Source organism: Somniosus microcephalus, chromosome 21 (genome assembly GCF_052327205.1).
Source record: "Somniosus microcephalus isolate GS21.2 chromosome 21, FLI_Smic_1.0, whole genome shotgun sequence".
Taxonomy (NCBI): domain Eukaryota; kingdom Metazoa; phylum Chordata; class Chondrichthyes; order Squaliformes; family Somniosidae; genus Somniosus; species Somniosus microcephalus.
This window is the reverse complement of record NC_141007.1, coordinates 19,605,997-19,622,223: the sequence shown is the minus strand read 5'-3', so window position 1 is coordinate 19,622,223 and position 16,227 is coordinate 19,605,997. Positions and strand designations below refer to the sequence as shown.

The 16,227-nt window shown below is 47.6% G+C and overlaps 1 protein-coding gene across 1 annotated transcript in view; it reads right to left on the bottom strand.

The window, feature by feature from the left end:
- LOC147102639 (transient receptor potential cation channel subfamily V member 6-like) overlaps positions 1–14,168 on the bottom strand; it is a 49,495-nt gene extending 35,327 nt beyond the window's left edge. The window contains exons 1-2 of the mRNA XM_085964054.1: positions 14,038–14,168; positions 8,906–9,003 (exon numbers count right to left, since the gene is read on the bottom strand). Of these exons, the coding sequence (XP_085820180.1) occupies positions 8,906–9,003; positions 14,038–14,168 (229 nt within the window). The remainder of the gene's footprint in view (positions 1–8,905; positions 9,004–14,037) is intronic.
- Positions 14,169–16,227: the final 2,059 nt, after the last annotated feature.

Below are 16,227 nucleotides of genomic sequence, written 5' to 3'. Positions count from 1 at the left end.
TGGAAGGTGGCGTCGTCGGAGCAGATACGGCGGAGGCGGAGAAACTGGGAGATTGGAATAGAGTCCTTACAGGAAGCGGGGTGGGAGGAAGTGTAGTCCAGGTAGCTGTGGGAGTCAGTGGGCTTGTAGTAAATATTGGTCGATAACCTATCCCCAGAGATGGAGACGGAGAAGTCGAGGAAGGGAAGGGAAGAGTCCGAGATGGACCATGTGAAGGTGAGGGAAGGGTGGAAATTGGAGGCAAAGTGAATGAAATTGTCAAGTTCGGGGCGAGAGCAGGAAACGGCACCGATACAGTCATCAATGTATCGGAAAAAGAGGTGAGGGAGGGGACCCGAGTAGGACTGGAACAAAGATTGTTCCACATAGCCCACGAAAAGGCAGGCATAGCTAGGACCCATGCGGGTACCCATGGCAACACCTTTGATTTGGAGGAAATGAGTGGAGTTAAAGGAGAAGTTGTTCAATGTGAGAACAAGTTCAGCCAGGCGGAGGAGGGTGGTGGTGGATGGGGACTGGTCGGGCCTCTGTTCAAGGAAGAAGCGGAGCGCCCTCAGGCCATCCGGGTGGGGGATGGAGGTGTAGAGGGATTGTACGTCCATGGTGAAAAGGAAGCGGTTGGGGCCAGGAAACTGGAAACTGTTAAAGTGGCGGAGGGCGTCCGAAGAGTCGCGGATGTAGGTGGGAAGAGACTGGACAAGGGGAGAAAAGATAGAGTCAAGATAGGAAGAGATAAGTCCTGTAGGGCAAGAACAGGCTGAAACGATGGGTCTACCAGGGCAGTCCTGTTTATGGATCTTGGGAAGGAGGTAGAAGCGGGCTGTGCGGGGTTGGGGAACTATGAGGTTGGTGGCAGCAGGGGGAAGATCTCCAGAGGAGATGAGGTCAGTGACAGTCTTGGAAACGGTGGTTTGATGTTCGGTAGTGGGGTCATGGTCCAGGTGGAGGTAGTATCCTCTTGACAATTTCATTCACTTTGCCTCCAATTTCCACCCTTCCCTCACCTTCACATGGTCCATCTCGGACTCTTCCCTTCCCTTCCTCGACTTCTCCGTCTCCATCTCTGGGGATAGGTTATCGACCAATATTTACTACAAGCCCACTGACTCCCACAGCTACCTGGACTACACTACCTCCCACCCCGCTTCCTGTAAGGACTCTATTCCATTCTCCCAGTTTCTCCGCCTCCGCCGTATCTGCTCCGACGACGCCACCTTCCACACCAGTGCTTCAGACATGTCTTCCTTTTTCCGCAACCGAGGATTCCCCTCTACTGTGGTTGACACTGCCCTCGACCGTGTCAGTTCTATCTCCCGCACTTCTGCCCTCACCCCTGCCCCTCCCTCCCGGAACCACGATAGGGTTCCCCTTGTCCTCACCTTTCACCCCACCAGCCTCCACATTCAACGGATCATCCTCCGGCATTTCTGCTACCTCCAAAGTGATCCCACCACCAAACGTATCTTCCCTTCCCCTCCCCTTTCAGCATTCCGCAGGGACCGCTCCCTCCGAGGCACCCTAGTCCACTCCTCTATCACCCCAAACAGCCCTTCCTCTTCGCCTGGCACCTTCCCGTGCAAGCGGAGGAGATGTAACACCTGCCCCTATACCTCCCCCCTTCCCACTGTCCAGGGCCCCAAACACCCCTTCCAGGTGAAACAGCGATTTACTTGTACTTCTCGCAATCTAGTATACTGTATTCGCTGCTCACGATGCGGTCTCCTCTACATTGGGGAGACCAAACGCAGATTGGGTGACCGCTTTGCGGAACACCTCCATTCAGTCCGTAAGGGTGACCCCGAGCTTCCGGTCGCCTGTCATTTTAATTCACCGCTCCATTCCCACTCGGACCTCACCGTCCTTGGCCTCTTGTATTGTTCCACGGAAGCTCAACGTAAACTCGAGGAACAGCACCTCATCTTCCGATTAGGCAGTCTGCAGCCTTCCGGACTCAATATCGAGTTCAACAATTTCAGATCATAAGCTCAGCCCCCATTTCATTTTCTCTTGTAATTGTTCCACTCCTTTCCCCCCCCCCCCTTTCCTTTTGTTTCTCTCTCACACCTGGCAGCTATCTTTTGCCCTGCCAGTACACTTTACACCTAATCCCAGCCTATTACCATCTCGTCTAGCTTCTAATCTCTTTTACTTCTTTTGTTTCTTTTATTCTTTTGTCCGATCGCAGCCCTGCCTCCGATCTAGTTTCTTTTCTTTCCAGTTTTGAAGAAGGGTCCAACCCGAAACGTCAACTCAAATTTCTCTCCACGGATGTTGCCTGACCTGCTGAGTTTTTCCAGCATTTTCTGTTGTTATTTCGGATTTCCAACATCTGCAGTATTTTGCTATCGTACAGGTAAGTTTGATGTGTTTTCATGAGAGCCTGTATGTGTATTTGTGTTGGATTGTTCTGGTGGTGAGTGACAAGATTCAGTTGAGGCATTGTCATCGATTAGCTCTTCGATAGTCTCTTGTGTTTTTAGCAGGGAACGGCGGTTCCTCCTGAGAATCTGTCCTTCCTCAGTTCTAACAGTGTATGACCTTGGTCCTACTTCCTCAAGAACTGTAGCTTTCCTGTTCCATGCATCTGGATCCTCAATCCTGACAACATCATCCCTTGTCAATGGTTTCAGAGTTTTGGATGACTTGTCATAGTATGATTTCTGTTTCAGCTTTAACAGTTGAAGTCTCTGTCTCAGTTCCTTACTCTGCTTTTCTTTTGCACAGCAGGGTAGCGTGGTACGCAACTTGCGACCCATTAGGAGTTCAGCAGGTGAAGAACCAGAGTCTAAAGGTGAGGCTCGGTCGCTCAGCAGGGCGAGATAAGGATCAGACTTGCTTTCTGTCGCTTTCTTCAGTAGCTGCTTGAGAACTTGAACACCTTTCTCTGCCTTACCATTCGACTGAGCATACAGAGGACTGGATGTGATATGTTGAAAGTCATAATGTGCTGCAAACTGTTGCCACTCCTTACAGTTGAAGCACGGACCATTGTCGCTAACGGTGATCCTGGGAATTCCATGTCTGGCGAAGATGGATTTCACATGCATTATGACACTGCTTGCTGTGGTGCTTGAGAGCAGCGCCATCTCAGGATAGTTAGAATAGTAGTCAATCACTATTAGTCTTCACCATTTAAATGAAAAAGGTCCATACCAACCTTTTGCCATGGTGCTGTTGGTATGTCAGCTACTATCATTGGTTCCTTTGTTTGTTTGTTTTGGTGTTTCTGACATGTCTCACATTTGCCTATCATGTTCTCAATGCCCTTATTTATGCCAGGCCAATAAACAGTGTCTCTTGCTCTCCTTTTGCATTTTTCAATTCCGAGGTGTCCCTCATGAATCCTTTTGAGCATGTCTTGACGTAGAGCCTGTGGAATGACTATTCTGTTCTGTTTTAGTAATAGTCCACTTGCGACACTCAATTCTGACCTTATGTGAAAATATTTTGGACAGGAACCTTTTGGCCAACCATGATGAATGTTCTCTATTACTGTTTGTAATACTGTATCTTTTACTGTTTCTTCTGCTACTTGCTTTGATTTTGTGTCTGACACGGGCAGTGCAGCAGTAACCATACTCACATGAATATCCACGTCTTCTTCAGTAGAGCTCACATGACTCATTGTGGGTGCTCGGGATAGTGCATCTGCTAACACTATGTATTTGCCTGGTGTGTAGATCAGTTCAAAGTCATATCTTTGCAGCTTCATCATGAGTTGTTGAATCCTTGGAGACATCTCATTCAGGTTCTTTTTTATGATGGCAACCAATGGGCTGTGGTCTGTCTCAACTGTGAAGGTGGGAAGTCCATATATGTAGCCATGAAACTTTTCTAGTCCAACTACCAAGCCTAGACATTCCTTTTCAATCTGGGCGTATCGACACTCAGTATCAGTCATAGACCTGGAGGCATAGGCAACAGGCTTCCAATTTTCACCCTCTGCTTGTAGCAAGACCGCACCTAGGCCATCTTTTGATGCATCCGTTGACACTTTGATTCTTTTTGTTGGGTCAAAGAAGGTGAGTACAGGTGTGGTTGTCAGCACTGTTTTGAGGTTTATCCACTCTTGTTCATGTCTTTCTGTCCTTGCGAACTCATTTGTTTTACGTAGCAGGTCTCGCAGACAGGCTGTCTTGGCTGACAAGTTAGGAATGAACTTTCCAATGAAGTTTATCATCCCCATGATGCGTAGCACTCCTTTTTTGTCAGTGGGTCGGGGCATTTTGAGTATGGCGTTTACTTTTTCCATATCTGGCTCTATTCCTTTACCAGATAGATTATCTCCTAGGAAAGTGACTTCCTGGATGCCAAACTGACACTTGGCTTTGTTGAGCTTCAGTCCATTCCGGCGTATGCTCTGTAGCACTTTAGTCAGTCTCTCATTGTGTTCTTTCAGTGTGGAGCCCCAGATGATGATGTCATCAACATAGACCCGAACTCCTTCCAGACCTTCAATTATGTGTTCCATCGCTCTATGAAATATTTCAGATGCAGATATTATCCCGAAAGGCATTCTGAGGAAACAATACCTGCCAAATGGTGTGTTGAAGGTACAGTATTTGGTGCTCTCTTCATCCAGTTTTAGTTGCCAAAATCCTTGTGAGGCATCGAGTTTTGTAAAGTATCTGGCACCTGACATTTCACTGGTGATTTCTTCTCGCTTGGGAATCTGGTAGTGTTCACGTTTTATGTTTGCATTTAAGTCCTTTGGGTCCATGCATATTCTTAGATCATTGTTCTTTTTCTTTACACATACCATGGAGTTAACCCAATCTGTTGGCTCTTCGACTTTCCTGATGACTCCTAGTGTGGTCATTCTGTCCAGTTCATTCTTGAGCCGGTCACGCAGGGGTGCTGGAACTCTTCGTGGAGCATGTACCACTGGCTGAGCATCCTCCTTTAGCTGGATCTTGTAAGTGAATGGTAGAACTCCAAATCCTTTGAACACATCCTGGAAATTATTCACTACAGAATCCACCGAGTCATCTGGTCTGCTTATGGCACAGTTTATATGGTAGACTCTCTTGACCAGTTCTAAGTCCTCACAAGCTTTGTCACCCAGTGAATCAAGTCCTTCAGCCACAACAGAAAACATGAGATGATGCACTTTGTCTTTGACTGTCACTTTAAGTCTGCATACACCTAAGCTATCTATTTTCTGTCCATTATAGTCCTTCAGTAGTACTGACTTTTTCTGTATTTTGGGCTTTTCTTTCATATTGTTAATGTCACTCATACTGATTAAGTTTGCTTTTGCCCCAGTGTCTAGTTTCAATGTAACTAATGCTCCATTTACCTGCAGTGGGATCATCCATTTGTCCTCTTTTACTGCATTAATTTTATGTTCAGCATTGTCCATATCTGAGGGCTGCACATTTTCTGTATCATTTTTGACATTGTCACATGACACCATTCCTACAAAAAATGTCTCACTTAAATCAGTGTCCTCAATCACATTAACTCGTTGCCCTTTCTTTGTTTTTACTTTTGAAAAGCATTTTTTGGCAAAGTGATTCTTTCCATTACACTTTGTGCACATTTTTCCAAACGCTGGGCATTGTCTTAACTGGTGTTTGTAACCACAGCGTTTACAATTAAAAATGTCATCCTCCGATTGCTTTTCATTTCTGTTCTGCCCACGTTTCTTCCCCATGTAGGACACAGCACCGACAGCAGCATTATCACTCATTACAATCGCATCATTATTGATTTCACTGAAAGTCTTCGCATGCTTTCGAGCTAGCTCGCTGGCTTGGCATATTTTCACAGCAATTTCCAACGTTAGTTCGGTTTCTCTCAACAGACGTTCCCTGACTTTTTTATCATGAATACCAAACACAATCTGGTCACGAATCATGGATGCTTTCAGCTCAGAGAAATTACATGTCTGTGCTTTCAGTTTCAGATCAGTCATAAAGCTATCAAAAGTCTCATTTTGCTGCTGTGTCCGAGAACAGAAGATGTACCTCTCATAGGTTTCATTCTTTTTGGGAGAACAATGTGTATCAAACTTCTTTATCACATCATCTAATTTTTCTCTGTTGTCCTCTGGATTAAATACAAATGTATTAAATACCTCTATCGCCTGTGGGCCTGCAACCGTGAGCAGCAACGCTATTTTCCTTGCGTCTGGCTTTGTACCGTACCCGATGGCAGCAATGTAGAGTTCGAATTGTTGTTTAAAAGTCTGCCAATTGTAGTCAACATTTCCTGTGAGTTTCAAACGCTCTGGTGGCTTCAAATTCTCCATGTCGCATTGCACAATATTCAGCAGATCTTACCAATCCTGGTACCATGTTATGTTCATTAATAACTAGTCGTTTTTATTAAGAACAGCTAGTTTTTGCTAGACACTTTATTGAGCACATGTGGACTAGGTACAGTATCTGTAGCGGCCTCCATCTTGACTGCTGCCTTGTGGGTAGCCTAGTGCATTGTGGGTAGCCCACTCTTATATACATACAGCACCACCTAGTGTCCCATTCCAGAATGACAGGTTACTGATCATTACATAACCGACATAACGTTGCTTCCAAAACACTGCTCCTGGGGTTCCACCGACAGGGAACCGTGGCTGTCCACAATGCAGGGTGGTGGTGGGTGTGAACCTGTTCAGACCGCTACTCCAGGAAGGGCAATGGTCCATGGTGGAATTTGCCCTGACTTTGAAGATACTTTCTAGCTTGACTCCTCTTTTAGTACATCTTGTGTTAGGCAAGAGTGTAAGAATAAATTTGTGTTTTTACATTACTTTTATTTCTAACAAAGACAGACCTATAATGCAGACAGAATTGGTTTCAATGTGTTCTCACAAATCCTGTCTTTTCCCCTCAATGACGTTGATAACATTGGAGTAGGATGAATTTCCAGGCCGTAGACATTGTACTGTGAGGATAGCTTCACATAGATTATTAAATGAATAAGCTGGTTGGATAATATTGAGCTAAACTGGTTGTTAGGATTCAAACAAATAGGCTTTTAAATCACAGGCTTTTGATCACAGCAGTGGGGAATGTAAGAGAAGGAGATTGCTGCAATATAAAAAAGCAATAGGTTGCTGTTGGACATCGTGGAGAGTTAAAGGGGCAACAGTCAAACCTCTTCGTATCATGGAGCAATAGGCTTTCCAATATCAACAGGATGGCCCTGAAGTGTCGTGAGAGGAAAGCATAGCTTGTCTTCTGATATATAAAGTGATGGTGCAAAGAAATACATGACAGTACTGACGTCAGCCATGACTGATTACAGTGCAACTTTAGGGGCTAGGGTAGTAAACATAGGTAAAGGTACAGTACGGAACGGTGACGGTTGATGAAACCTGTTCTTTAAAGAGGTTGGGGACAGTTAGAACAGGAAGTCTTATCTAAGGGAAGTAGCTTTGGAGTAAATAGCTACAAGTGTTTACATGAATAGACTGTCTTCAAAAGATTTGGGAATAGATACGTCATGCAGTCTTATCTATGACATGTACCTTTGATGTAGGCAAAATAAGGTGTATAAAGGAGCAAGGTTCCCAACAGTTCTTCAGAGGGCTCGAAAGATACAACTTAAAGCCGAAAGCCACTTTCTTTTGTCTGGTTAACCAGTCATTAATACTGTCTGTTCTGTATACTACATTAAAAAATGTCTCGTGCTTACTTGAAACATGTTGTTGTGAACCATAGAAAGAAGGAGGTTGACTGCTAACAGTTGCTATAGAGCATATGTCAAAGGTTTTGTACAACGAAGCTATGGCTCGGGAAAAGCAAAGTTAAAAAGCAACAGTATGGTATGAAAAGACATGAGGTCGCTCATCTCAATCTGGCAATATGTTCAAACAACCGGGGGCGGTGGGGGTGGGGGTCATAAAACATCAGATGGTGTTGCATCCAGCAGGAAGCAGACCATAAAGAACATGGTATAAGAAGAGATGCAATGTTTTTGCTCCGTTAGGAAGACTTTTGCCTACCTTCAAGACCGGGAAGCATGAACAGGCTTGGAGAAACCATTTTCACGGTTCCTCACCAAATCCTACCCATGCAAAAGGCAGGTGTAAGGCTGATGTGCATTGTTCTGTATGGGGTTTTAAGATTAATGTTTTGTAATGGATAAGCTAATTATCAGACATATTACTGTCTCTAGCATTTTGAGTCTGTTAAAAGGATAAGGAAGGAATTATCCAGCAAAGTGGATTAAGGGATACAGAACCAAGGCTGGTAGATGGAGTTAAGAAATAGATCACCCATGATCTAATTGAATGGCGGAACAGGCTCAAGGGGCTGAATGGCCTACTCCTGTTCTATCTCGGGTCTTGCTGGGGTATATTCCTACAGTCAGCAGTAACACTGATTGAAAGCAGGTTACCGACCATAGGGCCACCTCTGAACAGTCTGACCCTGTCCTCACTTTACACAAACACCCAGCGGGCGTCACTGGATAGCGATCAGGAGCACGGAGCCTTGTTATTTTATTTTCTCCCCCTCACCACCCACCTAGGGGGCTCTGAGAGTAATTGCAGCACAGAGCAGGGATTATATCTGGGGCCGCTTTGGTCAATGTGCTGAATACCGCATCCACTTTAGCCCCAGTGCCATTACAGAGCCCAGAAAACAAAGCTTAAACGAAGCAAGATTGTGATAGTCTAGTAATTTGCCTCTGATGTGGCTGACGAAAATAAATGTCTTTGTACACAAGCTGGGGACAGAGTTGGCAGAGAAACCTCAGAAACATGCTCCACAGCGCCATATATTGGACAGCATCTGCAACTACATTGTTACAGGCAACTGTTCACATAGTGGGTTTCCATTTTAAATTGTCACGTTGGCAGTTCCAACGTTAAATAAAAACGTGACCAAAAATCGTGACAAAAAAAATTTCGACAGGAGGTGCGCACAGACTAGATTTTTAAATAAACCTTCCTCACCTGTTTCAAAAAGGTCAACTGATGGACACTGAGCGAGTTTATTAATATCCTGAGCTTTATTTTCTTTGGCAGCAAAAAGTAGAGGTGACTCATTGATCCTGTTGAGAAAGAATGAACAAACTTGCATTGATATAGCGCCTTTCATGAGCTCATGACGTCCCCGAGTGCTTCTCAGTCAGGTCACACATCATCCTGACTTGGACATATATCACCGCTCCTTCATCGTCGCTAGGTCAAAATCCTGGAACTCCCTACTTAACAACATTGTGGGAGGAACTTCACCACATGGACTGCAGCAGTTCAAGAAGGCCCACCACTGCTATCTTAAGGGCAACTAGGGAATGGGCAATAAATGTCAGCCTTGCCATCAATGGCCATATCCTGAGAATGAGTTAAAAAAACACAACCAATGAAGTACTTTTCAAATGTAGTCACTGCTGTAATGTAGGAAAAACAACGACCGATTTGCAAAAAACAAGATCCCACAAACAGCAGTGAGATAAATGACTAGATAATTTGTTTTGATGTTGGTGCCTGAGGGAGGAATGTTGACCAGGACACTAGAGAGAACTCCCCTGCTCTTCTTTGAATAGTGCCTTGGAGTCTTTTAGCCCACCTGAGAGGACAGACAGGACTTTGGTTTAATGTCTCATCCAAAAGACGGCACCTCCGACAATGCAGCCCTCCCTCAGTACTGCACTGGAGTGTCAGCCTAGCCTATGAGCTCAAATCTCTGGAGTGGGGCGTGAACCCTCAGCCTAACGACTGAGAGGCGATGATGCTTCCCACCGTGCCAAGGCGGACAACCTGTAGGAGACAAACTGGTGACAGACAGCACCACCAATGAGCATGAAGCTCTCCAACAAAACCAGCCCAGAGCTGGGTGCTTGCTGAGCAAGAACTCAAACATGCAGTTACCCAAACAATCTAACAGCTTCATGCTTATTTTTACTGATACTGGCTTTTTATTTCTGGATGTTTTAAACTGAATTCAAATTCTCAAACTTCCATGGTGGTATTTGAACTTAGGTTCTCTAGCTCATTAGTCCAGGACCCTGGATTACCATAACCACCACACTGCTGTACCCATCAAAAAACTGACACGACCCAAAATAAAATTATTCACACAAAAACCTGTATGAGGATTGTCATGATTTCTCTGGATTCCTATGAGGAGAGATTGTGTAGAATGGGCCTATACTCTCTGGAGTTTAGAAGAATGAGAGGTGATCTCATTGAAACTAGTAAGATTCTGAGAGGGATTGACAGGGTAGATGCTGAGAGGTTGATTCCCTCGGCTGGAGAGTCCAGAACCAGGGGGCATAGTCTCAGGATAAGGGGTAGGCTATTTAAGACTGAGATGAGGAGGAATTTCTTCACTTAGAGGGTTGTGAATCTTTGGAATTCTCTGCCCCAGAGAGCTGTGGATGATCAGTCGATGAGTATATTCAAGGCTGAGATCGATATGTTTTTGGACTCTGGGGGAATCGAGGGGTATGGAGATCGGGCGGGAAAGTGGAGTTGAGGTCGATGATCAGCCATGATCTTATTGAATGGCGGAGCAGGCTCGAGGGGCCGTGTGGCGGAGCAGGCTCGAGGGGCCGTGTGGCGGAGCAGGCTCGAGGGGCCGTGTGGCGGAGCAGGCTCGAGGGGCCGTGTGGCGGAGCAGGCTCGAGGGGCCGTGTGGCGGAGCAGGCTCGAGGGGCCATGTGGCGGAGCAGGCTCGAGGGGCCGTGTGGCGGAGCAGGCTCGAGGGGCCGTGTGGCGGAGCAGGCTCGAGGGGCCGTGTGGCGGAGCAGGCTCGAGGGGCCATGTGGCGGAGCAGGCTCGAGGGGCCGTGTGGCGGAGCAGGCTCGAGGGGCCGTGTGGCCGACTCCTGCTCCTAATTCTTATGCTCTTATATTCTTATTCTGTTTAACCGCTTCATTCTGGCCTTAAATTAAAAACAGTCACTTACTCAGCTCAGTCATTATTGTGGGACCAAAGGGGAATGATGGATGTGGGCAGTCCCCAATGACCTGGAAACAATTTCAATTTATATCTGGCAAATATCTGCTCCATTTCAGAGTAAGATTGTATGGATTTGATTGGTGCACTGGGCGAGATATCGCCCTTTCACCTCTTTGGACCTGAGGTCCAATCCAGCCCAGGCCAATGGGGTGAAAGTCTCTTCTCTCTGCTGGCTGAACGGGTTGGGGATCCCACATGGAATGAGTTTGGGATGGTCTCAATCAAGTGCCTACTGAGCGCGATCTCACACATACAACTCTGCACCAATTGGGCAAGTGGCTGTACCATGGCGTATAGGAAGTGGCTTTGCCCGAGACAGTGCGATGCCACACTCAAACATTGCCACGGAGCAGTGCTAAGCAGGGGCCAGGAATAGCAGAGTGGCTATTCCGACCTGGCCTTATTACGACCTGGCTATAGAGCAGAATCATCCTGGAGGGACTTCACAATAGGAAAAACAGAGACATTGAAGTATATCACCAGTCAGGAAGGCCGCAGGGAGGAATGGTGAGGGAGATGGAAATGCCACACTAGTGCAATAGATACTTTGAGGTTGGTGGTTGAGACAGTATAGAGCAGTTTTGCCGAACACTTAACCCTTACTGTACCTGCCCTGGGAGTGTTTGATGGGACAGTGCAGAGGGAGCTTTACTCTGTATCTAACCCGTGCTGTACCTGCCCTGGGAGTGTGTGATGGGACAGTGCAGAGGGAGCTTTACTCTGTATCTAACCCGTGCTGTACCTGCCCTGGGAGTGTGTGATGGGACAGTGCAGAGGGAGCTTTACTCTGTATCTAACCCGTGCTGTACCTGCCCTGGGAGTGTGTGATGGGACAGTGCAGAGGGAGCTTTACTCTGTATCTAACCCGAGCTGTGCCTGCCCTGGGAGTGTTTGATGGGACAGTGTAGAGGGAGCTTTACTCTGTATCGAACCCGTGCTGTACCTGCCCTGGGAGTGTTTGATGGGACAGTGTAGAGGGAGCTTTACTCTGTATCTAATCCGTGCTGTACCTTCCCTGGGAGTGTTTGATGGGACAGTGTAGAGGGAGCTTTACTCTGTATCTAATCCGTGCTGTACCTTCCCTGGGAGTGTTTGATGGGACAATGTAGGGGGAGCTTTACTCTGTATTAAAAAGTAAAAATAAACTAGTAAAGATTGGAGATATGCAGCAGTCCAGTCAGCTTCTGTAACAAGAAATAACAGTTTAATTTCTCAAGTCGGAGGTTGATTGGAGTGTGATTGTCTATCCAGGGTTTTCTGCTTCTGTTGCAGCCTTTGTTATCCCTGAGCTCAGAGTGGTCAGTGCTGACACCTAGTGACAAACATGGAACAGTGTCAATCCCCAGCACTGACAGCCCTTTCCTTGATCAGCACCATAAGCTGGCCTGTTAAAAATAAACATTGAGGATTAAGGGAGGGGCTGTGGGATCAATAAGTTTGACGGTATGATAGCGACCGAAAAAAAAGCACCCGATAAAATAAAGCTGCAATCTTTTAGAATAGAGTCACCGGGCAACCTTCCATGAATTTTAGACTAAAAAACCCCAGCAAAGGCTGGAAATGCACGGTCGGTCTATCAGGGTCTGCAAGAGAAAAGATGGGGTAACACTCACAAACTCACACACACACACTACACACACACATTCAGTACACACACACTCAATACACTCACATACACACTCAGTACACACACACTCAGTACACACACGCAATACACACACATAATACACACACATAATACACACACAATACACACAAACATACATAATACACACAAACATACATAATACACACAAGCATACACACACACATGGTCAAAACACATATATACACGCACATAGACTCAGTACACACACACACAATACAATTTGCCAGCGTTCAGCTGCCCGGATGTACACTCAGTGCACTGCCCCAGCCTCAGTGATCACAGGGGGTCTGCAGACCATAGGTCCAGATGATCCGACTGACATCGAATCTTCCAGCTCTTTCTGCACGGGCAGTTGTTATTCAGCAGACTCTAAAGGGGGGCGGGGGGGGTGGTCAGACTGAGCGAAAAATGAGTATCCAGACTCCACCAATCAACCAATGCCCCTGTGTAGGTTGGCACAGAGGGGGCACCAACGGCGTCTGTGGTGATGGCTGCTTGCTGTGTGGCTGGGCTCGCCCCGAAATAATGAGGAGCTCACCCGCGAGGCCAACAGAAATGACAATGTCAGGGTGCCCATCACGCTGTGCGATATTAGCTTACGCAGGTCTAAAACATGAGTATCAACAACAACATCTTGTATTTATATGGCGCCTTTAACACAGTAAAATGCCCCAAGGCGCTTCACAGGAGCGTTATCAGACAAAAACTTGATACCGAGCCACCAATGTTCCCCATAATTTATTTTTTAGTGCGTGGTCCCTTTAACTTGGTGCACGGCCCCCTTAAATTTTCATGCATGCACGGCCGTGCAGCTTAGCGGGAATGTTGCGAGCTGCATAAAGAGATCTTAGGGCAGGTGACCAAAAGCTTGGTCATAAAGGTAGGTTTTAAGGCGGATCTTAAAGGAAGAGAGAGAGCGAGATAGAGAGGGTCAGGGAGGGAATTCCAAGAGTTTCGAGCCTTGGCAGCTGAAGGCACGGATTCCTTTGCACGCCATTTTAGCCTGGTTAAAAGAAATGGGCTAGTGCCTCGGTTAAGTTAACAGACGGAGAAATGTGACACCATCCCATTAATTCCCCGCATGATAATATCACGCAGCCTAACTTCCAGGCTCCAAACTTTGCAAAGCTCCACTCTCGGGATCACTGGAAAACCGGGAGCACAGCAATCGGACGCGCTGGTCTCCGTGCCAGATTATCTTATCGGTGCTTCCCGTGTGCCGCGCCTCGGAGGATTTACCCTTACGTGCTTTATTTTTTACCCTCAACTTTTTTCCCTATTTTTGTTTTCCCATTTCGCTCTGATCCCTCAATGCGTTTGGGACAGCCTCGATCGCGCTCCATCTCATACACGCACCGATTCGCCAAGCGGCTGTGCCACGGGGTACAGGAAGTGGCTTCGCCCAATCCGCTAGGGCTGCCACACTCAACCGCACCAGTTGTGATGCCCGTCGCACCCCCCACTCTGCGCTCACCTCTTCCGTTGAAGCACGTGCAGCTCGTACACCCGTGGTCCCAACTCCTCCTCCGACTGTGGATCCGGGACCAGCCCACGCACCCAGTTGAGGAAGCTTAACCTCCAGCCTTCCCATAAGAGACCCGACATTTTTGCTCCTGGGCTCCACACACAGACTCTCAGCTCCTACACCAGCACCAGATCAAGAGGGAGCTTTGACAGCAATGGCCTTCCAACTGGTTTATTAAAATAAAATGTTGGAGCTCAGGTTTAGCAAAGAAAAATCTTGCTTTGCCGATTGTTAGTGGACATAGAGATAGAATCTTTTAAAAAGATAACCTCAGCTCGGTGCCTCCAGCTGTTTGCACCTTCTCGCTGTCAGAGGCAGCTGATGTAGTCGGTGGAACACTGCGGGGTTGTCACACCTTTGGGGAGGAGCCACCAAACTGCTCCAACTTTTCAACAGGCGTGTCTTAACCCTTCGAGTCCTGCTGCTGTGTTTCCGGGTCAACGCAAAGCAGCACAGAAAGGCCCCCATCCATCAAACGCGTTCCAAAATCCATGGTTTTCAGATTCTCCGCTTTAATAACCACCCACCCTTCGGCACTGAAGGTCAGGCAGGTGAAAGGTCATTTTGGGACAGATCTCAGGGAGATTTTCCTCGCACGGAGGGGGGATAATGTTTAACTTTGGGCGACAGTGCAAAAGGGGCACTATCAGACCAACCGCCCGAGACACGTCTCTCCCGATATTCATTTCCATTATCACAGAATCACACAGCACAGGAGGCCATTCGGCCCATCGAGTCTGGAAATGAAATCGAGAGAGATGTGTAAACGGCAGCTGATCAGATAGCGCCTGTTTTACACTGTCGACCAAAGTCAAGGTTACCGCCAGAAAGAAAGAACTTACCTTTCTGTAGCACCTTTCACAACCTCAGGGCACGTTACAGGCAATGAAGTACCTTTGAAGTGGAGTCACTGTTGTAATGTGGGAAACGCGGCAGACAATTTGCGCACAGCAAGCTCCCACAAAGAGCAATGTGATAATGACCGGATAATCTGTTTTTTTTAGTGATGTTGATGGGATGTTGAGGGATAAATATTGGCCAGGACACCGGGGAGAACTCCCCCTGCTCTTCTCCGAACCTGAGAGGGCAGACGGGGCCTCGGTTTACCGTCTCATCCAAAAGACAGCACCTCCGACAGTGCAGCACTCGGGCAGAACTGCACTGACGCGTGAGCCTGGATTATATGCTCAAGTCTCCGGAGTGGGACAACCTTCGGACTGCAGAGACAGGAGCGCTGCCCACTGAGCCACGGCTGACACTGTCGGAGCAACAGAGGGATCGACGTGTGGAATAAACTTCCCGATAGATTAGTGAAGGCAACAATGTAAGAAACAATTGGATGCTGCAATGGGAGGACCTTACGATCTCGCTGGGTGGGTGAATTAAGATGGGCTAAATGTCTTTCCTCATCCCTCATTATCTTGCGATGTTTTGACTGGAGTTTCTGAGCTGGACTTGGGCAGAGGGCATCTGTCTCATGACATAAAAGAAATGACCAGCCAACAGTCTGGGGCTTTAATGTGTCGTGACATAAATACAGAAAATTCTGGAAATACAGGAGTGGTTTTAATGAAGAGGGGGATCTGTGTAGCCAGGAGGCTGGGGAAGGCGAGGGGTCGGGGGCCTGGGAGGATGGGCGGCTGGATGTTGGGGGGACAGGGGGATCTGGGAGCCTGGGGGCTGGGAGCCGGGGAGGTTCGGGGGGAGCTGGAGGTCAGGGAGCAGGGGAGGACTGGGAGCCAGGGGGCCGGAAAGGACTGGGGGGTCAGGGGTTGGGGCACTGGGGGGTTGGACATTGTGGGTCGGGGGGGTGGGAGCCAGGGGGCTGGTGTGCTAGGTCATGAGGTCGGAGGTTGAAGGTTGGGGGCTGGGGTCCAAGGGGCTGGAGAGGACGGCACGGAACACCAACCATTCCACCAGAGAGTGAGGCCCGGAGATTTTAACTCCCAGACCTCAATGACATGATTGGAGCCACGGATGCAGACCATGGACGCTGGTCTCCAGGAATATGCACAGTGCAAGGCGGACTGAAAGCGAGAGAGAGGGTCACACGTTCTGGTACAGGCCATTGATTGAAGGCGATTCTGAGGAAAGGCCTGTTGCTGACCTGACCCGCCCCCTTCCAGATGCTGACTGACC